We start from the raw sequence: 23692 nt of genomic DNA, 5'->3' as shown, positions 1-23692 counted from the left end.
CTCCCCTCCAAACCCCCCCCCATTTAAAAAGGGCTGTCAATCAAATCAACCAAAGGCCTGGTTAGAAAGGAACAATTTAAAAGTTTTCATCCATAAATGATCAAAGAGGAAAGTAAGAAGTGAAACTTTGGAGCCAGTGGATAAAATTTATTTATGTCAGCTTTGCATTTTCTTACAACATAACGCTTATCAAATACAAACAAAACCAAGCCAATTTCTTCAAACCCATTAGAACAGCAGAGAAGCCTTACTGGATCAAACTGCTTACACAGTGGCCAACCAGATGATGCAAGGAAGCCCACAACTGTCCACTCCCACTCATGTCCCCAGCCACCAGCATTCAGAGGCATGCTACCTACCTCTGATCCTCACAGTTGCAGATAACCACATGACTAACAGATGCTGATAGCCTTTTCCATCATGAATTTACCTAACCCCCTTTTTAAAGACACTGAGCATAAGCCACCGCACGTTCTCTAATGCAGACCTTCTAACAATGAACAGTTGTGCAATGCTACAAATTCCTTTGTGGAGGAAGCTTTCCTGTTGAAAGCTTTCCTACCCCAAAAGATGTAAGATGGGAGTACAAAGAAGGAAAGGTATTATTGATTTCACAGGTGGGATTTATTTAAAGTATTAAAGCAAAGCACTCAGTGCTGCTATTTTAAAATTCCAGGTACAATTTTGATACGCAATTTTCAAGCAGAACCAAACGTATGTTCCAAAGATATACTGTTTTCTTTTCAGAAAACCAGCAAATTATGACACTGGACAACAGTCAGAGAGCACTAGCCTCGTATGCAGAAGGTTGCTGGTTCAATCCTTGGCATCCCTGGCATCTTCAGGTACAGCCAGGACATTGCTGTGGAGCTGCTGCCAGACCCTGTAAACAATACTGAACTGGATAGACCAATGGTTTGGCTCAGTAAATTCTATGTTCTGCCCATGGATAAGAAGATGGTTCCAACTGCCATGTAGCACTGCAAGACGATGCATGCATACATCACCTAATGAATGCACAGAAATAGCTAGAAAAATAATGAGTCTGTAGCTTGAGAGCAGATACAGTGGAATTACAGGAAGGATACATTTTTTAATTTGACAAGCAGATGGGTTCCCCTCCCCCTACCTTTGAGTGATACAGTTTGGTGCCCGGCAAGCTCATAATTTTTCAAATCATTACTCCAAAAGTTGCATATGCTTCAACTGTAAAAGTATATTCCTTTATTGTGTTCGCACAGGAAATGCGGGAGACAGGCAGACAGCTGGTCTAAAAATGGTAATTTCAGATCAGCCAACACCTGACCTGACATTTTCTGTCACATATTGGCTATAAGTCCAATGAATGAATGAATGATTGAATGAATAAGCAAGCAAAGCAGGCAGGCTCTGAAGAAAGATGACAGGTTTTCCACCACAGCCTGGCAGGCAGGTATTAAAGAGAAAGAGTAAAATATTCCTACTCTCTTCTATGTTATTATGGAGTGTTTTAACAGCAATGAAGTCATCCAAGTGGGATTGGCTCACCCTCAGAATCTGACCTTATTTGAGATCTGTGGAGAATTCCCCCCAAAGCTAAATTAGGTAGCAACCTGAAAGGATTGATGGTATATTTTCAATGTTAGTCCTACTCAGAGCAGACCCATTGAAATTAATGGAGATGACAAACATAGAATCATAGAGTTGGAAGGGACCCTGAGATCTATGAAAGGACAATGTATTTAAAAAAAAAGAAAATACCATAGTATGCTTTCAGTAAAGTTTTTAGAAGACGAATGCCTCGGAAATACGTACGTTTTATGCTGTTTAACCTGCTTTTTGGTACTGAGCAGTCCACAGCAGCTGAAAAACAAACAACACACCATTAAAGTGAGTGAATCAACATTCTCTTTGAAGATTTGCAATAAACAGACTTTGCTTAACGTCAGCTTATTGGTGGGATGTATTTTCGCCAAAGCTACTAAAAATGCAAAAAAACTTCTGTGGCTGGAACATAATGGCCACTCTACACTTTAAATGTTTTCACTCATTTAACTACCTTTTTGGTTTTAATGAATCCAGTTAGCTGTGTTAAAGAATGAAATAGAAAGCTTGTGACCAGCTTTTGCAGAAGACAGGCATCATAATGTGGATTCCGTGCTGTACTTCAACATTTATGAACTCTTATTAAAGAACGGTAAGGCCTGTAACTGTAGCTGTGGATACGTACTGTTCCCTGACACAGTATTACTTAATAAAGAATGTTTGTTCCTGTCCAAGGCTTTAATGGGTATGAAACCTGAGTATTTGTGCCCATGAAGTGACTGCAGAGAATGTGGTCAGTGGTGCATGGAAAACCAGCAACATCTGAATGACCACATCAGCATATTCTAATGGTATTTTTATTCAAGGCTGCTCTCAGATAAATACAGAGTATCTAGTTTCCGATACTGTTAGTCCTACGAATCAGCCCCATCTGAAAAAAGAGGTACTTTTACAGTCTATTTATCAAGCAAGATGCTAAAGTATGGATCACAGAATAATTAAATGTTTAGGGCACCCAAAGCAGTGTTTAAAATTTGTTTTTATAGCCACAATCAAGTAAAGAGCTGATGCGCTTTAGCTCACTGATTTCAAGACTATGGCATGGCCTGACTGGGCACTGAATCGCAGGAAGTGGTCACAGTGTAAGACCACTGATCCATTTGGCTCTGAACTGTCTGCACTGACTGGTATGTCATTGTTTGTAAAAAGCAAAAAAAGGAGGAAAAGGTTCTGACCTCCCTTTGTCTCCTCAGCCTGGTCCTCAGACCCTTGTCGGCACAAAAAGAGTCCACGAGAATATCCTTGCAGAGTTTTATTCTTAAAAGTCTTTGTGCAAAACACGACCGAATAACTATACACACCAGCACTAACCAACCAACCCAAACACCAGCCTCAGCACAAACTAACATTTCTCACTTATATATACAACCTGCTGCAGACTGCTGAGTCATGCTGACCCAGCTTTATTCGCATTAAAGAAACAGCGGCCATTTTAGCCGTGACATGGTAGTGGCTAGCCAGTGTTTCAAACACAGAAGAGCCAGTGTGGTGTGGTGGTTAAGAGCGGTAGTCTCGTAATCTGTTGAACCGGGTTCGTGTCTCCGCTCCTCCCCATGCAGCTGCTGGGTGACCTTGGGCTAGTCACACTTCTCTGAATTCTCTCAGCCCCACTCACCTCACAGAGTGTTTGTTGTGGGGGAGGAAAGGAAAGGAGAATATTAGCCGCTTTGAGACTCCTTAAAGGGAGTGAAAGGCGGGATATCAAATCCAAACTCTTCTTCTTCTCCTTCTTCTTCTTCAAACAGGGTTCTGTCCCAGTCCTACCTGAAGGTGATGGGGATTGGGATCTTTTGCATGCAAAGCAGATGCTCTAATACAGATGCTACAGCCCTTCTTAGCCCTTGCTGAGACTTAGCAGTGCCTGGATGTGAGACCATGTGACGGAAAAGTTTGTTTACTGAGCAGGTTGAGTCACCTGTGTGCCCCCCCCAGCAAACAGTTAACCCGCAACAGCTTCTGATTGGCCACTGTTCCAAGGGAGGCAGTTGGAGTGGAGTGAGAGGCGGTGAGAGAGATTCATGGGGTCGGATTCTGTCAGGAGAGTTCGTTCTGACAGGTGGTAGAGCTGAGGAGAGCCGAGAACTCTCAGTATATGCTCAAAGGTTCTGAATCGCGGAACACAGTTAAAATAGAAAAGACACAGTCCCACATGGTGTTTGCAGGAAAAAGGGTCCTCTGAGGGAATACTCTGACAGGAAAGGGCAGTATTGATTTTGAGGCCAAGGAGGATTTGGGGGTCTGTAAGGGAAACAGTCCAGTTAAAATCCTAAGTTCCTGAAGTGTGAGTGGAGAAATCTGATATATGAAAGATGTATAAAAGAAAGTAACCATAAGCTTAAACAGCATACAGCCTATAACTTGAAACAGTATACGTTTTAATAAAAAGCAACAGCACTGTTTGTTGCATTGCTGTGGAAGAAGGAGGAATAAAACTCCTTGTTTACATCTGTTATAATAAAGTTTGTTTGCAACCTGTTTTCCCAAAAGAAAAGCCCACCATCGCTCATAATTCATTCTCCATTGGGGATTTCACAGCGGCACCAGGGAGAGAGAATGCCGTTGCTCCATTGCACTTGAGAACTCTATGCCACCTTGAGTTGCAGTCATGGAATTCTAGAGCTGGAAGGAACCTCAGAGGTCATCCAGACCAACTCCTCCACCCTTTTTCAGTGCAGAGGCGCAACTACAGCATCCCTGAGAGATGGCTGCCCGGTCACTGCTTAGATGTCTCGATGTCGTGGATTGGCTGGATACAGAGTAGTGGGAGGCTCCACCTGGCGAACCCCCAAGGGGAGAAAGCTCAGAGCCAGGGGACTGGTGGTGGAATGGTGAGGAGTGGTCCGAGGATGAAGAGGGAGGAGACTGGGAGGAAGCTGAAGAGGTAACAGTGGTGAGCAGGAAGAGGCAGAGGGCAGTCCAGAATCAGAGGCAGAAGCGGAGGCTGGAAAGGAACGGGGCAGGCTTGCTGGAGAAGCCAGGGAGTCTCTCTCTCTCCTGCTGTGAACATCTTCCTTCCTCCCTGGTCTCCCAGAACATGGAATGAAAAGGGCAGAGCAGAGAGAGACAAGATGGAGGAGTCTCAGGTTGCTGGGGAAGGACCTGGGGGAGGAATCTTAGAAAGCGGTGAGAAGTCCTTGCAACTGCCTAACTGGGGCAAGACTGACTGGGAAGAGTTGTTGTGATCACTAGGCCTGCACTGTTTTGGTTTCTTTGAAAAAAGAGAGTTAACTTCACTGACACCAGGTGTTTTATGGCCGACCTTCTTCTGACTCTGAGTCCTGGCCCCCTAGCGAAAGGAAGCCTACCGCCTCCTGAGAGAATCGTGATGGGGAAAGGATGGGATACAAATGCACTAAGTCAAAAACCAAAAGTGGTCTGAATGATGAGGTGGTGCCATGGAGTCACATGGGATTGGGCAAGGCAGCACTGCCAGTTCAAGGCAGCAAGGGCACATGGGACAGAGCCAACCCAATGTTCTCCCTGGTGCGCCCACACAGCCCCGACCTTGCCACTGATGTGACCTAGCCTCACATCCAGGTCAGCTGCGGTTCTGCCAGCACTGACACCATTCCACTATACAGGCTGCTATTGTAAGTGCATGTGTGTGTGTACATGCACAGCAGACTGCGCTTGTTCAATCAGAAGTTAATTTCCCTCCTCACCTCCTTCTGTGAGGCAAAAGTAGAATTCTGTTGGGTACAGGGGTGCTAGTAAGAAGCAAAGGGATCTGTGGGGTGGCTGGGAGTCACAGGTCCACTGTGCACTGGGTGGGTGTGTCAGGAAACCGGGGGCACGCTGTAGTCTAACTCCTCTTCTTTCCTTCCTCTCTTCTGCCCACAAATGCCCCTTCCCTGTTACAAAGCTATCTATAGCGCAGCATTGCATCCACACCATCTGTAGCCATGGTAACCAGGGTGAGATGCAGGTTTGCGGATTCTGGCTAACCACACGGTTAATGTGGTAAAATTATGCAAATGTAACACTGCACCGTGGGTGGCTCTGAAAAGGGAAGGAGGCAGGCACCCTGTGCAATGCTAAGACACTGCCTCTGGATGAGAACCAAGGAGCTGTGGTTTTCTTAAGCTTTGCTGTAGGGTGGGCACTTGTCCTCTCCCCATCCCCTTAATATAGGGCAGTCCTGTTTTCACTCTGCTTGTTGTTGTTGTTGTTTAGTCGTGTCAGACTCTTTGTGACCCCATGGACCAGAGCACGCCAGGCACTTCTGTCCTCCACTGCCTCCCGCAGTTTGATCAAACTCATGCTGGTAGCTTCAAGAACACCATCCAACCATCTCATCCTCTGTCGTCCCCTTCTCCTTGTGCCCTCCATCTTTCCCAACATCAGGGTCTTTCCCAGGGAGTCTTCTCTTCTCATGAGCTGGCCAAAGTATTGGAGCCTCAGCTTCAGGATCTGTCCTTCCAGTGAGCACTCAGGGCTGATTTCCTTAAGAATGGAGAGGTTTGATCTTCTTGCAGTCCACGGGACTCTCAAGAGTCTCCTCCAGCACCATAATTCAAAAGCATCAATTCTTCGGCGATCAGCCTTCTTTATGGTCCAGCTCTCACTTCCATACATCACTACTGGGAAAACCATAGCTTTTACTATACGGACCTTTGTTGGCAAGGTGATGTCTCTACTTTTTAAGATGCTGTCTAGGTTTGTCACTGCTTTTCTCCCAAGAAGCAGGTGTCTTTTAATTTCGTGACTGCTGTCACCATGCTACCTCCTACATTTTCAAGAGGACAGTGCTTGGTCCTCTGTTTGGCATTCCATCTTGAATTTGGGGAATTATCTGGACTTCAAGATTTTCATCAAGCACTCCAACTAGTACATATTCCGCTGCATATTCTAAACTTCCATTAAGACAAAACAACACCAGTGAAGTTCAACCCTCACAGTTACAGAGAGAAAAACTCAAGCAAGAAAACGCACAGGTTCTACCATGATGTTCATTTAACAAAGAAACGCTCTCCTCCTGTCTTAAGTGAAAGGTCTCCAGTCGGATTGACAAGTCAGAGAAGCTGCCAACAGCAATTCTATCCCCTGAGTTAGCCTGTGAGGGAAAGGGGGCAAGCCTCTTCCACTTACCGTGGTTGTATTTTATAGCAGCGACTTTACCTGCATGACTGTCCAGCACACTCGGAAGGCTGGAAGATGGGGGAAGACTATTCATGATAGAAACACGTGCACTGTATTGAGCTGTCGGATGTCAGCTCCAACGGCAACAGGCTGGTTGGAATGATAAATCAAGGCATTCTGGGTTTAATTCGACCCAAGGCTTTCCAGAGGCCTCAGCTTTGGAAAAGTAGCAATAGTAACCAAGATTATATCTGACCATGTGCAGAGTGCTGAGTCTTCATTACTGAGAAACTCCAGCCGTTCTCCGAATATCTAGGGCTGGGGGCAAAGCTTCCCAGTCACCTGGATGCATGAGAGGCTGAAACAGTTGTCAACAACAGCCGGGACAACTGCCAATTGGTTCTTTCCCTGCCAGAACTGGCTCCATCCACCGACGTTCCTCTTGGTTGCTCCAGAGGGAGGAATAAGCTTAGCGAGCCCCATTCTGTGGGCTCAAGTGAAGGGATCAGTCACCATTTGGCTCACTCCTCTGTCAGAGATGTCTCCATCAGCAGCAGAAGAGATGAACAAGCCCTCTTCCATCAGCCTGGATAGGGCCAACTGCCACTGGGCTTCTCCCTCCTGTCTCACGCTATTCCGTTATGTCTTCCCATGAAAAGGTTGGTGCTTTGAGCTTGCTTCTTTTCCTCTTCCCTCCTGATTTTTCCTTCTTATACCTTTTCATCATAAACTATATACCACCTTGGGTGCCATGACAGAAGTGCAGTATCTAAAGAAGCGTGGCAACCAAGAAAGCCTGAGTTTTACGAGCACAGGAAGAACCAAGTGAAGGGAAACACAGACCAAGCCCAGGGGGTCGGAGGGAGGGTTATAATGATATTTTTGCAGCAAATCCAGGAGATAGTCTCCTACTATTGGACTGCACTGTGACTATTAGGCTCCATTCCCATTCTTCTTTCCTCCTCCCTCTTTCTCTCCCTCCGCTCCTCTCCCCTCCACCGGCCAACTGTCTTCTCATCCATCAATTGCTGCCCAAAGTAGCGCCTTAGAAATATGAATTACCTAAAGAAGAGAACTCCCCTCCCCCTCCAGGCACAATTACAGAGATAAATGACCTGCTGCACAGGGCACAAATGAGATATGTTAATTTGGTGCACCTAATTTGCACATTCATAATGTATGCTACCTTCGGCACCTTTTGGACTCCTCAGCAGCAGCTGTTTCCCTTGGAGAGGGTCACTTTGAGACGCGAGTGAAGGCCAGCATCTCAACCAGCTTCTGTTTGCACAGATATCCACATCTGTCTTGCCTCTAATCTGGCAAGTGGAAGGTGCGTATGTGTCAGCTGGCATTCCTTGGGGCAACAGGTTTTGCCAGAAGGGACTCAGGGCATGTCGAAAGTGGCATGATCCTGGTCAGTCAGAAAACACCCATATCTTTTGGCCCTCTCCTGCTCTCTTTTCAGGACAAACAGCTGTGGTTAGTTACTGTTCCCCTGCCCCCTGCCATTGTGCCTTGACTGCTTCCCCAAGAACAGCTGCACCCAATGCAGGAAAACAAGCAGCGCTGCCCTTCTTACATCCCTAGTAGTGTTTTTTTCCCCTTATTTTCTGAATATCTGATGATACACATAGATCACAATGGCTAGAAAGTTATGGATTTATTTATTTTTTAAAAAGTGACATGAAACTGATAGTACCAGTTTACACCCTGGGCTTATGAGCTCAGGAGCTGGGAATTAATTTTGTGCAATGAAGCATGCAATTGGAGGAGGTGCATTTCAACAAAACTATTGGCTGATTTGTTTCACAATGATGTTCACTGAACGATACAGTTTTCTTCATAAAGCAGGTAGGTGTGGGGCAGCTTGTTAGATTTGGGTGCAGGAGAACTGAGTTCAAATTCACACCAGGGGTGAATATTCTGGACAGCTTTGGGTTCTCAGCTTCTGTTCTAAGTTTGCAAAATAGGGATAACATGTCATGGGGCTTGTAGTGAGGATACATAGCTCAGAGACTGCAAAATACCTGGCCCTATAAATTGCACCTTTAATGAAATTATTTTTTAGAACCATCTATTAAGGTCTTTTGTACTGTTTACCTTTAACCCAGTATTTGCAATTATGGTTGACATTTTAAAAATACAAAATGGACACAATAGTTCGGTATAGATTTGATTTTCTAAGTCACATTGAGTTCATTTTTTTTAAGCGACTAATATATGTAAATGATTTCATTTAATAACAGGGTGAATGTTTTCTGCAAGATGACTAAAAAGTTGTTATATGTAATTTATGTGGAAAACAAATGGATTTGGAGACTAGTTTGATTTGACTGGCTGAGGCTGAACTCTTAAACACATAGTGCAAGTCTATATATATCTAGTGAAAAGAAAGTCCCACTTAGTTCAATGGGACTTATTTCCAGGTGAAATGTATCTAGGATGGCAGGTGTAATAGGAGTAATTAAACACAAGGGGCCTTTCTTTCTTCTGGGTAAACATGCATACAATTGCACTGCAAACCTAGGAACCTGAATGGAATTACTACAAATCTGAAAAGATATAAGGCAGATGTGTGAGTAACCCCATCTAAAAAGGTATTAAATATTAAAATCAGAATGACTTTTTTGTTGTTGGCATCTATCTGTCTTGAGAGCCAATGGATTGCGCCTCCTGGGGTGAAGTCAAACCTCTGCATTAGCAACACTGAAGTGATCACCCTGGGGCACAAGTGTGTACAGAGGTTCTGGACTTCCCAGATGACAAGACACCCCCCTTCTCAGCCTTCCTGATGTGCTCCAAAGGAAAGCAGAGCAATATGTCTGGCACTGGCTTGGCAGCAGGAATTGCTGGAAGGAGGCATACAAGGCCCCATCCTACTGTCTTAGGGGCTCCACTCAGGATTTGTATAGGGTTTACTCCTTAGCCTTTTCTTCTCCCGCAAGGCAGCAGAGGTTTAGGAGCAGAGTTTTCTTTCTCCTAGATGGACTACCTTCCCAGGTTGATGAGCCCCATCTTCCCCTCACTTCCCTCTACAGCACGTGCAGATACAGCCTTATTGACTGTTGGACCCACTAAATGGTTCTCGTCCACTCAATCTGCCAGAGCCTGTCTTTGCATACAGGGAACAATCCCTAGCTCATCAAGAGTTTGAGACCCATTGGCTTCTGATGGGGAGAATGATGTACATGAGCTAAAACTCAACCAAGTTAAGACAGCCAGCATCCCAGCCCAAACCCTTCTACACTATTCCCTCCTCTCAGCCATGTCACTTTCACTGGACTCTTCCCAGTTGTGCCTGTATGGACCTCTCCCTTCCACCCCCCAAAGAGGCAGCCACTGGGATGCTCACCAGCTGCCAATGGGAAAGCCCTGAAACAGGGCATTCTGAGGACTGCGAGGGTCCAAGCCAGCCTTGCTCCCATCACATGACAACACTGGACTCCATCTGGGCCCAACAGCGGCATCAGCTCCAGGCTGGCACAGCGATCTGCCTGCCCCACTTTCCACCACTTTCTGTGTGCAGCAAGGCTCAATTCAGCCCAGCAGTCACTTTTAGTATTACCCCCTAAGTATCTCCAGACAGAACAATGCAGATCATAGTTGGAAACCATTTGGTGTGTGTCTGAACACACAACATTTGAAATGAAAGATCATTTAAAAGAAAGGTTGTTTATTGACTATGCATCTTAAACTGCTACAAGGCTTAAGGAAGGCTGCATCCCTATAACCATGTGCCTGGGAGTAAGGTAAAAGAAGGTAAAGGACCCCTGGACGGTCAAGTCCAGTCAAAGGCGAATATGGGGTTGCGGTGCTCATCTCGCGTTTAGGCCAAGGGAGCTGGTGTTCATCCACAGACAGCTTTCCAGGTCATGTGGCCAACGTAACTAAACCACTTCTGGTGTAACGGAACACGTGACGGAAACCAGAGTGAACGGAAAGGTCGTTTACCTTCCCACTGCAGTGATATCTATTTATTTACTTGCACTGGTGTGCTTTCGAACTGCTATGTTGGCAGGACCTGGGCCTGAGCAATGGGAGCTCACCCCATTGTGGGGATTCGCACTGCCAACCTTCTGATTGGCAAGCCAAAGAGACTCAGTGGTTTAGACCACAGCGCCACCAAACCCTATGGGACATACAGTACTTCGTAGGAGGCATGCATAGGATTGTGTTCTTATTTTAATCTTGCTCCTATTTATGGGATTGACAATTGAAACATTTTTATAAGAGATTAGAAATCTGTTTGTTTTTTTAATATTGAACCACATACTGTGATTTTATAGAGGGTGAAAATGGAAGTGTGTCGAGGCAATGCCATGCAATGAGAAATAAAGGAGGATTAATTAATGCTCACGTTTGTGCCAAATATTAATTAGCACATAGGACTGACTTTGGAGAATGACTATCTGCTCACCGATCCAAGAAATAGCAAATGATGTACCCTAATGATAGAAAATCTTTAGACAGACATATTGGCACAAGCTGTATTCAGTCTAGTGCATATATTCTTGATGTAATTTCAGTGGGAAAATAATATCTTTTCAGAATGCACAAACACTAGAGCTTCTGATTAAATTTAGCATTTCAAACACTCAGTTAAATGTTGGCAAGGTTAGGAGTTGGCATTTTTCTTTTAATTCTAAAATGGCAGGCTTTAAATGTGAGTGATTTTTCTTTCCCCCCCTAAGCAACAGATAACAGGGAAAATGTATTACTAAATAATTACTCCATTCAAGGAGAGGTGAATGACTTGTATATGCTTACCTTTAGCTGAAAGTATTTTATTGTAATGGACTGCCATGTGATCCCTGATCAGGTACTGGTTGCTTAGTCTGCGGGAGGAGTCGTCAATGCAGAAGGCTACAAAAGTAGAAGAAGAAGAGTTTGGATTTGATATCCCGCCTTTCACTCCCCTTCAGGAGTCTCAAAGCGGCTAACATTCTCCTTTTCCTTCCTCCCCCACAACAAACACTCTGTGAGGTGAGTGGGGCTGAGAGACTTCAAAGAAGTGTGACTGGCCCAAGGTCACCCAGCAGCTGCATGTGGAAGAGCGGAGACGCGAACCCGGTTCCCCAGATTACGAGACTACCGCTCTTAACCACTACACCACACTGGCTCTCTCATTTGACCGTTATTGTGGAAAGTGCCAGTAGTCTTCACCAGCAATTGCAGAAATATAAGTTCAAAGCAGGAACACATAGATGGAAACAGGTCATTGAGAAAAACTCTTTCTAAAACTTATTGACTCCTCCTTGACTCGAAAGTCAAGGAGGAGGAGGTAACAGTGGCCATGGTGAGGTAGTCACAAGACTTTGGCCATTCAATAACCATGGCCCAATGGGAAAACCTGTGGAAGAATAATTGGAAAGTCACAAAGTGTTAAACGATTAGAGAGAACTTTCTAAAAATGCAACACCCATGGTACTTAACACCTTGGAAACTTTCGAAAATGTAAAAAAATGTGTCAAGTAACTGCTAGAGATGTGGAGATAATTCAGGAACTTTCTACCACATGTGGTGGTTATGCAGGAAAATACAGGTATTCTGGGAGAGTATTCATTCAGAAGTGCAAAAAATGCTAAAAATCTTTTTAAATAAAAAACCAGAGGCCTATCTCCTGGGAGTTACAGGTCTGGATATTCTGCAAAAAATGAAGAGTATCTTTTTATATGCCATGGCAGCAGCAAGAGTTCATATTGCGGCAAAATGGAAGAGTATCGAAATTCCCTCTATACCTGAATGGATCCAAAAGCTGACAGAATATGCCGAATTAGATGGTCTATCAGAAAAAATAAAGAACAAATCAAAACAGGAATTTGTCTCAAAATGGGAGGTCTTCAAAGAATATTTGAAATATAAATATAGTAGTTTAAACTCTGTTGCAGCATTCAATGAACTTCAGTAATAGTTGCAAGTTAGCCTTAAGGTAAGATATATCAAGAAAAAGTTAAATGATGATAAAAGTGTGTATTGGCTATAAGTAATATAAAATTGAAATAAGGAATAGATGGGAGGTTGAGTCTATAGTGTTAAGACCAACTTATGTTTTATTGTTTGATAAGAAAATTTTGTGTTTATTGTTATTCCTGTGTGTCATTCTGTATCTGTGTTTTATCCTTTTATTCTTTTTTTGCTGTATCAATTTTTTTTTTTAAAGAGAGCGAGAAACTCATGAAGAGCAGGGTGAATTGGAATCTGCAACAAAATGCTGCAGCATGGAGTGTTCCTGTTCCATTTCACTTTGCTCCAAAAAATCATCAGGGAGGGAGCTAGATGGATCTCCTGGAACAGAGAGCCTAGGCATGACAATGGAAAAGACCATGCCAAACAAACTTCAGATTGCAATGGGATATGCATGAGGGCCTCCCCAGATGTTCTAAGTCAGGGATATGGAACCTGTGGCCCTCCAGGTTTGACTTCATCAGCCCTAACTAGTGTGGCCATCAGTCAGGGATGATGGCAGCTGCAGTTGAACAGTACATGGGATTCACTGATTCCTCAGTGGTGTTTAAAAGAATGGGGAGATTCATGCAGCAGGAGGTGGCCCCTGTGGTATTCTGGTCCTAAGCAGGGAATTATTCCCATGAATAATGCAATATTCCATCTAGCATGATCACATCATATGCTGTAGTATTAGAGGCGGCTGTGAGAGAGACTGGATATCTGGTAGGGACAAGAAGTCCCATGCTAAAAGCAATATTTTAAATATTTCATTCAGCTAATATTCCTGCTTTAACAGGGTATTTAAATAAATCAAAGCTGGTTTTAGGGCTCTGAACATAACGAGCCTTAATTAGCCAAACTCTTCAATACATGTATTCCTTACTATGGGCTTAAACAGAGTGACACGCCTCTCAGCACTGTTTTATATATTTTTTTGCACATGGCAGCCAGAGGTCACTTATTTGGACCTCAGATTCCAAGTGGTAAGTAAGTGCACATCTACTGACAATCCGTTCTTCCTCACTGTTTGTGGAACTAGCAACAGGCACACTCAAATGCCATAAAACCTGATGGCTTCCATCTGTGCGGTTTCCACCCGTTTTCAGACCTCTTACAACCTTTGTTTTCTTTTTATTTGCTGACTAGTAAAGTCCCATGTCTTGCCGTGGCAAATCGCAGGAGGACACTTTGTACTCAAATGGCTTACACATGGACATACTGAAAAGCTAAGGGTAAAATCAACACTTACATCAGAATGCCTGTCTTCAGTTATGAAGCCATGAACAAGCAAATCACTCACCACAGAGCCATTTCAGTGATGCTTCTGAGATGTAAGGTTTACCGTTTAACAGCCAAAGCAGCAAAACATATCCCTGCATATGAAACTAGGATGAGATCCTCAAAAACAGCTACTCCAGAATAGCCCCATTATGAAGTCAACATGACTACTTTGGAGCAAGTAGTTTAAGGACTGCAGCCTGAAGGCCCTGGCAGCAGACTTCATGCCTATCAGGACTGAAAGGACTGATCCAACTATCTGGTGAGGCAAATAACAAATTATACATAAAACAAGTATGTAGATTCTAACTGGGTTTTAAACAGCACAAGCTCTTAAGAAAAATGGCTCCATATTTGAGGTAGTGTTGTACCTAAATTCTATCCATCACTTGAAATAAATAAGGGGTTGCTAACCCACAGCCTGTGGAATAAATACATCCTCTAAGAGGATTTTGTGTCCCCCAAGATACTCTTAAAAGGCCTTTTAAAAGTTTGATTTTACTGCTCCCCTACTGTACTGCTATGGTGCCAAAAGATTTTTGTGGCCTCCCAAGTTTAAATTTATAATTCTTTTTATTTTCATCCCCCTGATTGTTTCCATAGCTACCCCACTGTGATGTCAAAAGCTTTGGTGATGCCCAAGAATCCTAAAATGTTTCCTTATTTTGGCCATGCCAAATCTGACAAGGACTGACCAAGGATCCATGTGGTCCTAGCCCTAAACCTGTCCCCCTACCCAAAATTAACCATCTGTGAAATAACTCTATTTGTGTTTTTCCCAAAATATGTAAGCCAAGCTTCAGCAACAGTCTTCTACACTGAGATGTATTATTTATTGAATTGGTTAAAACCAAGACAATGCAAAGACTAAAAACTTTGGGTCAGCTGATATTCTTGCATTGAGTATCAGTATTCGGTTTCTGTTTAACAGTTCTGATCAACCAAAAAAGACTTCCCCTTTCTCTTCTCCCCACCCCCCAAAGCCTCCCCCACTCCAAATATGTGCACTGTGCAATGGCAGATTTTACTCATTAGTATAGTCTCAGCTAAGGGATGCGGGTGGCGCTGTGGGTTAAACCACAGAGCCTAGGACTTGCCGATCAGAAGGTCGGCGGTTCAAATCCCCGCAATGGGGTGAGCTCCCGTTGCTCAGTCCCTGGTCCTGCCAACCTAGCAGTTCGAAAGCACGTCAAAGTGCAAGTAGATAAATAGGTACCGCTCCGGCGGGAAGGTAAATGGCGTTTCCGTGCGCTGCTCTGGTTCGCCAGAAGCGGCTTAGTCATGCTGGCTACATGACCCGGAATCTGTACGCCGGCTCCCTCGGCCAATAAAGCGAGATGAGCGCTGCAACCCCAGAGTCGGCCACGACTGGACCTAATGGTCAGGGGCCCCTTTACCTTTACAGTCTCAGCCAAACTAAGTTCTCACCACAATGCTTTAATGTAAAATATTTTAAGAGTCCACACAACAAGAAGAATTCGATGCAAAGCTATACTTAAAAAATGTTGCTGTTTACCCCATTATGCAAATTACTTACCATTACTTTTAGTACTTAAATGTCCCCTGAATGGGCTTGCTGGTCCATATCGAGGAATGGCTTGGTATTCAAGCACTGATATAAAAAAGAAACAAAGAAATTAGGGTGGAAGTATAGCTTTCAGCATAGAGAATTTTTAAAAACTCATAAAAAGTCAGTATGTTCATTATGATGACCTATTGTGAAAAACATGAGTTTGTAGGAAAGTCATCAAAATACATGAGGTGAACTAACTTTAATATTACATCAACTGAAGAGAAAAAATATCAATAGTAGTAAATCACTGATGCAACCATACGTTAAAGTAATGCATAAGCCTATATATCAATGTACTTAGGCAGATTTAACTCTGCCTATGATTGGACTGAAAATGGTCATATATTTTTTCCTTTCATCTTGAAATGAATATACAGTGCCTATTCATTTTACCATAATTATAGTAACTATACTTTTGAGTTTCAAACTATCTAAGATCATAGTTTTGGAGCTGAAACATCATGGTGGCTACGGACAATTCACTGGAAGATGTCCATTTTCTGAGCAACAAAACTTTGCACCCTGAGTTCTGGTAAAATACAAAATCCCAGTAACAGTAGTTCTGTCTTGAACTACCGGATCTTCCATGGCACTTTCTATATTTTGCAGAGGCGGGAGGGGACATCAAAAACATGGATTCCTGAATCCTGACATCCGAATCCTGAATAGACAATTGCTTGGTTTAATAAGAACAATCCTAGGGCTCACTGGCTTCCTCCTATCATCGCAAACTCCGATTCTCTCCCAGATTTGATTTCGCATGACATACAAACTGGGTAAACCTTGGTTCGTAGCAGTTATAGAGGTAACACTAAACTATGGTTTGCAGGAAAATCGAAAGTGGCAAGAGAGGATGCAAGGGAAGGCGAGTACATCATTCCAAACTATATTTGCAATTAGCAGCCAGAAGAAGAGAGGTGTGCAGGTCCCAGAGAAAGAACTGTGAGTGGGCAAGTGTCCTATTTGCTATCCTTTGGACCATATGGGAAACTCATCCAATAAATCTGCTATAGCCTGGAATTGGGTGTGTGCAAATGCAGCTGATTGAGTGCTAAACAGGAACCAGTTGTGGGCAGGCAGCCTCACAAAGCTCTATCAACCTTTTGGGCGGGGGAAAAGTTTTTGGGGGGGAGTTAAATTGCCAAATATTAGAAGTCTGCATTGGGTCCCTCTAGCGACAGATGGTTTGATAAAGTATGATAACTGGCTTGTCTGATCATTTAACTCATCTTGTGAGGGTTCTTAGAGACATGTTGTATGGTCTCCATTGACATCCTTTACAACTAAAAATAGTGTGCTGCATAGGCCCCCAACAACATATGCCTCTACGTGGCAAGTTCTTTATTATCCAAAATGTCCCTTTGTTGAATCTATTTTATTATGTTGTCTGAGAAAGTGTACAGAACCTTCTGTTTATTTGATTTTAACTGCAATAATGTCTACACCCAGTCCTTGTTCTTTGTTTGTTTTTGTCTTGTTTGCATGTGGTTTTTTGTTGTTTTTGTTTTTTTAAAAAAACCTTAATAAACACATCTAAAAAATATAGCTCTGCCAAACTTGGTGCCTACCCATAATAGAAAGCCTTGAGAGTAAGAAGGCATCAGCAGGTTCCTGGAACCCCCATTGTTGTGAGTTTCTGAGAGTGTGTTGCGAGTTTCTTTGGCTGAGAGTTGGCATGAAATATTATTAGATTGATTGATTGATTGATTGATTGATTTTATATACCACCCTATACCCAGAGGTTTCGGATGGAGTCCTGGGTGAGATTCCATTCTAGAATCATATCTGTGTAGTTTATTTCTGTTCCAAAGACATATTTTTGCTTTTTGTGAAATATTTCCTGCTCCAAATCATTAACATAATTAGTAGGACCACATGTATCCCATCAAAATGGATTATGGATTCTAAGGCAAAAAGAGAAAGGGTTGCCTTGTACTATATTTTTAGTACTCAGCTGCAGTAAACAAGTACAAAATATGTGCATGTCATGTCAGATATGAAGTATGAAATTACCTCTCCCTTCCCTTTTACACCCTGCTTTTCCACATTAAAAATTAAACATATAATTATCTTTGCAACCTGGGCACTTAGTGTGCTTGTGGTTGCTATTCTGGATTTCTTCAATCCCACTCCTCTTAAAGCTACAGAAACTGAAATACATAACTGATCATAAAATAAACTGGGGTCAAATTCTGGGGTCAGTAAAGCAAATGTCTTTTGTCGGGACTGAAAGTGTTTCCATATTATTTGGCATTCCTAAAACCTGCAAGTAGGGGCTCTGCTGATCTCCACAAGTACAAATGGAAAAGAAGGGAGAGGGAATTAGTAGAATTACAAGTTTCAATTGGTAGTTTCAAGTTTGCTGTGCTAAAAGGATGGAGCATTTAACCTGTGGAGCACTGCTTTCTTCACATACAAGTTCATGGTAAACTATGTATAGGGTGATATTCTGGTGCATCCTAAGATTTAACCCACCAAACATTTAAAAAATCAAAAAAATCATGTGCAATGGCTAGCTTCCACGTATTTCTTGCATACCATGAAACTCCATTCGCCGACTGTACTACACTCAAAACAATTATATTACTATATTCAAAATGAACCCTTGCATACGTATAATTAACGAGCGGAACTGTTAAAGCTAGAATACTGTACTGTGAAAGCGTCTGCTTAATTGTGGTAGGTATCAGTTTCTGCCACATGTGCTGCGGATTTTTTTTATCATAATCCATTAAACAGATAAAGACTACTAATACATTTTATCATGGAGGATTACACGTTCTCCCGTTCCTCTGAAGCAGCAAACTGACATAAAATATGAAGCGAGCCATTTGCAGTACAGTTCTAAAAACTATTTCAGCTATCATTGTCATTTTCTTATTATTGAATTCTAACGGATTGCTGAAATATGTGAGCTTTCGAAAAATATTCACAAATGTTATTTCTTGCTTTAGTGAGAAGAATGGTTTAAAAACAAAAAAGCAAAACCCAGAGTGTGAGCTGGGCCTCCTTTTCTGCCTCTCTGCCACAAACTGGTTCCAGACCAACGATGCCGAAAACAAGCGAGCTCATCACTGACCTTAGGGAGGGGTTGCAAATAGGGATATGAAGTGGCAGGTGGCCATGCTGTACAGGAGCCAAGCTCAGCTCCCATCTATTGGTTAGATATAATGAATGTCCTCCTGCGGCTACCACAAGCAGCACTGAGCCCTGCTCTAGTTGGGTGGGAGGCCCATTGCTGGGAATGTGCTAAGGGCTCCTGGAGTCTGGAACTGGCACTGCCTACCTGCTCCCCCACCCCACTCCAGGCTTTGGGGAGTTCTAGAGTCCCTAGAATTCTGCATAGGTTAATCATGTTTGGAGAAGAGCGACCACCATCATTTCATTATTTTGTCTTAGTTGGACTTGCTGAACATTTTAATCTATGTAGATTATATGGAGTCATACAGCCCCCCCCCCCAGTTGGCTAAGAAAAAACTCCACTGCTGAATCTCCATGCTAAGCTGGTGGGGTGGGGTACATCCATTTAACACCTAGAAAAATCCAGTAGCCAGCAACACAGTCTCTGTTAGAAGTAAGTCTCTTAACTTTTAACTACTTGGGAAGTTAGAATCGTAGAGTAGGCAGATACAGCAAAGTTCATCTAGTAGTCTACTGCTCTGGAGACGGTTTTATTAGCTTCAATTAAACGAATTTGCTAAAGGTCACAGAGTGCATGCTTGTTCTTCAGCGCAGAGCAGTCTCCACTGAACGCGAGGTGGAATTAACGATGCAACTGGGCAGTCGGACACTCAGAGGGCTAAACTGGTGCAGGCTCCGGTAGAACATAGTCTATGAGGATCTGGATGCAAGTCAACACAGAGGTTACTTCTAAACAGAGGCTGCTTCTCTATTCTGCCACTCTTGGGTACCTTGAAAGACAAATTTGGCAACATTTTCTAAAATGGAAATATGTGACCCCAAGTCCTTGTGGCACTAGATTATGGTAGTTCAGAAGGCTTTAGGTGGTCTGAGCAGAGGTGGCAGGAATTGAGCTGACAGTACAGGCAAGGAGCCAAAGCCATTAATGCAGTCCATAAGATGAAAGAAGACTGCTGGACTGAACAAGCTGTAGAATAGAGTAGGAAGCAAACCAGGGAGGCAGATGAGAAAAGGAAGTGGTTAAAGGAACAGTCAAAAAAGTTCATTTGGACCAGCCTAGTGCCCTCTCCAGACTATATCAGATTCCTCACACTGATAATGGCTCCTGTGTACATCAATGGAGAACAGAGAGGTGTGTGCAAGTCTGTGCAGAAACTAGTCTGTTATGCAAAAATAAAAATTACATCGTGCAAAAATAAAAATTACATCGCTCCATCCACTTTTGCTTCTGGCCCTGATCAGTATTGGCCCATGGCCCCCACTGGTTGCCCATAAGGGAATGCAGCCCTTGGATGAAAAAAGATTCCCCCTCCTGGTGTTGAGATACTGACCTAGATGAACCAACGGTTTGACTCAGTCTAATCCAGCTTCCTGTGTTCTTTAGATGCCTCATAAATACATCTTTATTTATGTTGGCAACAGGATTTAATTTTATTGGTTTGGTTTGCTCCACTCTGCATGGCTGTGACCTGGTAATTTGTAATAGTATGTTTGTATTTAACAGTAGTTTTATTGTTGTTTTATTATCACACGTCTTTTTTTGAGCAATATGTTATTGAAAAAATGGCCAGTACATTTAAAAACTAATCTAAATATTACAGTTTTTTTCTTTTACAATTGAACAACACACATAGCTCCTATTCAAACAACATAAATATCTCAGTAATCAGCCTGTAAGTAAATTACGTCTTATTTGCCACAAGTAAAATCATGTTTCTGTGTTACAGATGTTATTTTATTTCTGCTTCAACCTTTGGCAAGCAAAGGCACTGGGAGATAAACAGCTCAGTGCAAACCACCAGCTTTGAATAATAAAGCTGTTTTAGAGCAGTTGCATTAATGTCTACTTATAAATAACACTGGTCTGTCAATAATGCAAAAAATGTTAGTGCTTCTTTCAGTGGTGAACTGTTTTGATTGCTGCATAAGTTAAACTGATCCCAGGGAAAAATTAACTTAACTACACTTCAGCAACTTTGTTCCTAAGACTGGAATCCTTAGATATACAGTGGTACCTCACAAGACGAATGCCTCGCAAGACGAAAAACTCGCAAGACGAAAGAGTTTTTCGTTTTCTGAGTTGCTTCACAAGACGGATTTCCCTATGGGCTTGCTTCGCAAGACGAAACATCTTGCGCCTTTTTTAAAAAACTGCCAATGCATTCCTATGAGAAACTGTCAATACACAGTGGTGCTTCGCAAGATGAAAAAATTCACAAGACGAAAAAACTCGCAGAACGAATTAATTTCGTCTTGCGAGGCACCACTGTATTCCAACTGAGTTGACATCATGCACTGTCTGTCTTAACCCAATGGATTCTAAGCTTTGTAATCAGTAAGCCTTGAAAGCTGAAAAAGGGATTCCTCAATGAGAAGATGGAAGAAGATGGAGAACATTCATAGAGAAAAATCACCCCAGTTGAAACAACAAAGTAAGGCTTTATGAGTGTCAGTCTTCCAACTAAAATCAATTATGACTGCATATATACTTTGGTTGAATTAATACCCTACAGCATGGGGATATTTATCTAAAATCATTTCAAAACCATCTTTCAATATAAATACCCCCAGGCACGTAACAACAGAATCCGTGTAAAACATTAAAAAGCCATGCTGTGGATCAGACCACAGGCCTTTCTAGTCCAGCATTCTTCCTGGTTGACACGATTCCTATGGGAAGCCAGCAAGCAGGACCAGAGAGCAACAGCGCAATGTAAAAAGGAAAAAATGTTGGAAATAATATAACCACCAGGCAGGGCCGGATTTAGGTTTGATGAGGCCCTAAGCTGCTGAAGGTAATGGGGCCCTTTATATGTCCAGCTGTCCTTTGTTAACAACAAATTGTTGCTGTTTTTTGTGTTGAATATATGCTATATGGTAATTTATGGACCAGTCCATGCAGAATGTAGGCACCCTATATATAGAAATGAGCAATCCAGTGATATTTTAGGGAGCAGGCTAGCAGGTGGGGCCCATTACTTACATCATAGGAGCCTACACAACACAAAACACTGTTGCTGTATGTAGGTTTTATTTTATTTGTTTTTTATCTTAACTTTTGGAAATGTACATCCAGTTTATTTTTTCCTTTAATTTTTTTTTGGGCCCCCAAGAGAGTGGGGCCCTAAGCTATAGCTTGTTTAGCTTATATGTAAATCCGGCACTGCCACCAAGCTCCGTTCCCAAAAAACCCCCCACCAACAAAACCATGACCTATTGGTTCTTTAAAAATAACGAGGGTCCATTTTTTCTCTCAAAGTCTAGGTGACACTTGGGAAAACCTTGGCTCCTCCTTTCAAACTCTCACAATCATTGACTGCACATGCTGAGAAACTGCACAAGAAAACAAAAGGGCACAAGGCCAGGCTTATTGGCTGGACAGAAGGTTAGGAAACCAGCACACCACAAATCCTGCACATGTGTAAAGGTAAAGGGACCCCTGACCATTAGGTCCAGTCGTGACTGACTCTGGGGTTGTGGCGCTCATCTCGCTTTATTGTGGCCAGCATGACAAAGCCACTTCTGGCAAACCAGAGCAGCGCACGGAAACACCATTTACCTTCCCGCTGGTACCTATTGATCTACTTGCACTTTGATGTGCTTTCGAACTGCTATGTTGGCAGGAGCAGGGACCAAGTAACAGGAGCTCACCCTGTCACGGGGATTCGAACTGCCAACCTTCTGATCGGCAAGTCCTGGCTCTGTGGTTTAACCCACAGCGCCACAGAAGCAAACCCTACCCAGCTCAGTATGCCTTTCTCCCAGGCCAATTTATTACATGGGGCTGCCGTCTAAAAAAAAGCACTTTGTACTGGAGGGGCGGCGATTTCTGTTTCATCCAGCTTGCCCAGAATGGCAGGTCTCCACAGAACCACCTGTGTGCAAGGGAGGCTGGGAACCAGGACAACACAGCGGAGGAGGAGGAGGGGTGCATGCTGGGAAACTCCCACGCTCCTCATCCTTTCCCCCCAGCGCGTTCTGGAGCCCTTTCTCAGCCGCGGGATGGAAGCGAGGTGTTCTGGAACCCTCGCGGAACTCCAAAAGAGAAGCCTTGCGACTGGGGCGGCGCGCGCTGCGGGGGGTTCCCTGCGCGCATTTGGCGATGCCGTCATAGTCAAGGCAGGAGAGGAGAGGAGAGGAGAGGGGGGCGCGCGCGCGAGGGGAAGGGCTTGTTTATTGTCTGTCTGCTCTTGCGCACGGAACTGCCTGCAGTCTCTGGCGAGAGGGATATATTTGGCTATACGGCGTGGGGGGGGGGGGGAGGCAGGTGAAGGGCGGGCGGTGCAGGATTAGCGACCGCTTCTGCCGGCTGCGAAAGGTGCGAATGTGTCCCGGCAGGCGCCAGAAGAAAGGGGCACGGAAAGGGAAGCGCAGAGCAACTCCAGCCTTTTCCTCCAGGTCTCGCCGCCCTCCCATCCGCAGGACATGCCGGCGGACCTCCTTCTCCCCCCCGCTCTCCGGCTCGTCCCCGCCATCTCTACCTGGGCTCCTCCTCCTCCTGCCGCCGCCGCCTCCGCCGCCCTCCAAGCTCACTCCCATCTTCTTGGCCCGGCCCGCCAGGCTCCTCCTAGCCCAGAGGGCCACCGGCGGCCCCAGCCCAGCGGCTTCCGTCCGTCCCTCCCTCTGCCCTTCCTTCCTCGCCTCTCCCGGCCGGCAAGGGGCGGGCCTGGCAGCCCGATGGGTTGCTATGGACACCGCCACTCGCTTGGCGGCCGCCGCCGCTGGGCGCATTACGTCCTGGGACCGGGGGAAGGGCAAGGTGGCGGAGGAGGAGGAAGAGGCCCGGAGCCGCGGCTCTCTGCGCCGCCGAGTAGGGCTTGCTCCCGGGTAAAAAAGGAGCGCGGGGCTTCAGAGGCAGAGGCTGAACAGCAGGTCTCCTCAGAAGGAAGTCCCGCCGTGCCCAAAGGTGTTGCTTGAACGCGGAGGGGACCCCTTGCCAAGTATAGGAGCGCGGGTGTCTTGCGCTGCGCAGGGTGGACTGCAGGAAGGGCGGCTGTTTTCCACGGGGAAGGTCCACTCCCTGGTTCATGCCGCCACCTGTTTACGTGGGGTTGGCAGCAGGGCCCCCTCCGAAATCCCGGAGAGCCACTG

The 23692-nt window shown here is 44.2% G+C and overlaps 1 protein-coding gene and 1 long non-coding RNA gene across 7 annotated transcripts in view; one reads left to right on the top strand and one right to left on the bottom strand.

Annotated features, from left to right (window-relative positions):
• The window catches only part of SPATA7 (spermatogenesis associated 7), a 59965-nt gene extending 36479 nt beyond the window's left edge, over positions 1–23486 (bottom strand). The window contains exons 1-4 of one of the 6 annotated variants that reach the window (XM_083448183.1): positions 23083–23486; positions 15425–15499; positions 11431–11526; positions 1795–1842 (exon numbers count right to left, since the gene is read on the bottom strand). In XM_083448183.1, the coding sequence (XP_083304309.1) occupies positions 1795–1842; positions 11431–11526; positions 15425–15499; positions 23083–23332 (469 nt within the window). In that variant the 5' untranslated portion in view covers positions 23333–23486. Of the gene's footprint in view, positions 1–1794; positions 1843–6702; positions 6939–11430; positions 11527–13909; positions 14040–15424; positions 15500–23082 lie in introns of those variants that run through there. The other 5 variants (XM_083448186.1, XM_083448184.1, XM_083448185.1 and 2 more) reach the window with 5 other exon arrangements.
• LOC310681483 lies at positions 14092–16480 on the top strand. The gene is made up of 2 exons (XR_014513341.1): positions 14092–14149; positions 16290–16480. It is a non-coding gene; the product is annotated as an uncharacterized lncRNA (long non-coding RNA).
• Positions 23487–23692: the final 206 nt, after the last annotated feature.

Source organism: Podarcis tiliguerta, assembly GCF_965153285.1.
Source record: "Podarcis tiliguerta genome assembly, chromosome: 1".
NCBI lineage: Eukaryota > Metazoa > Chordata > Lepidosauria > Squamata > Lacertidae > Podarcis > Podarcis tiliguerta.
The sequence above is the reverse complement of the archived record's forward strand: the minus strand, read 5'-3'. Positions and strand labels throughout refer to the sequence as shown.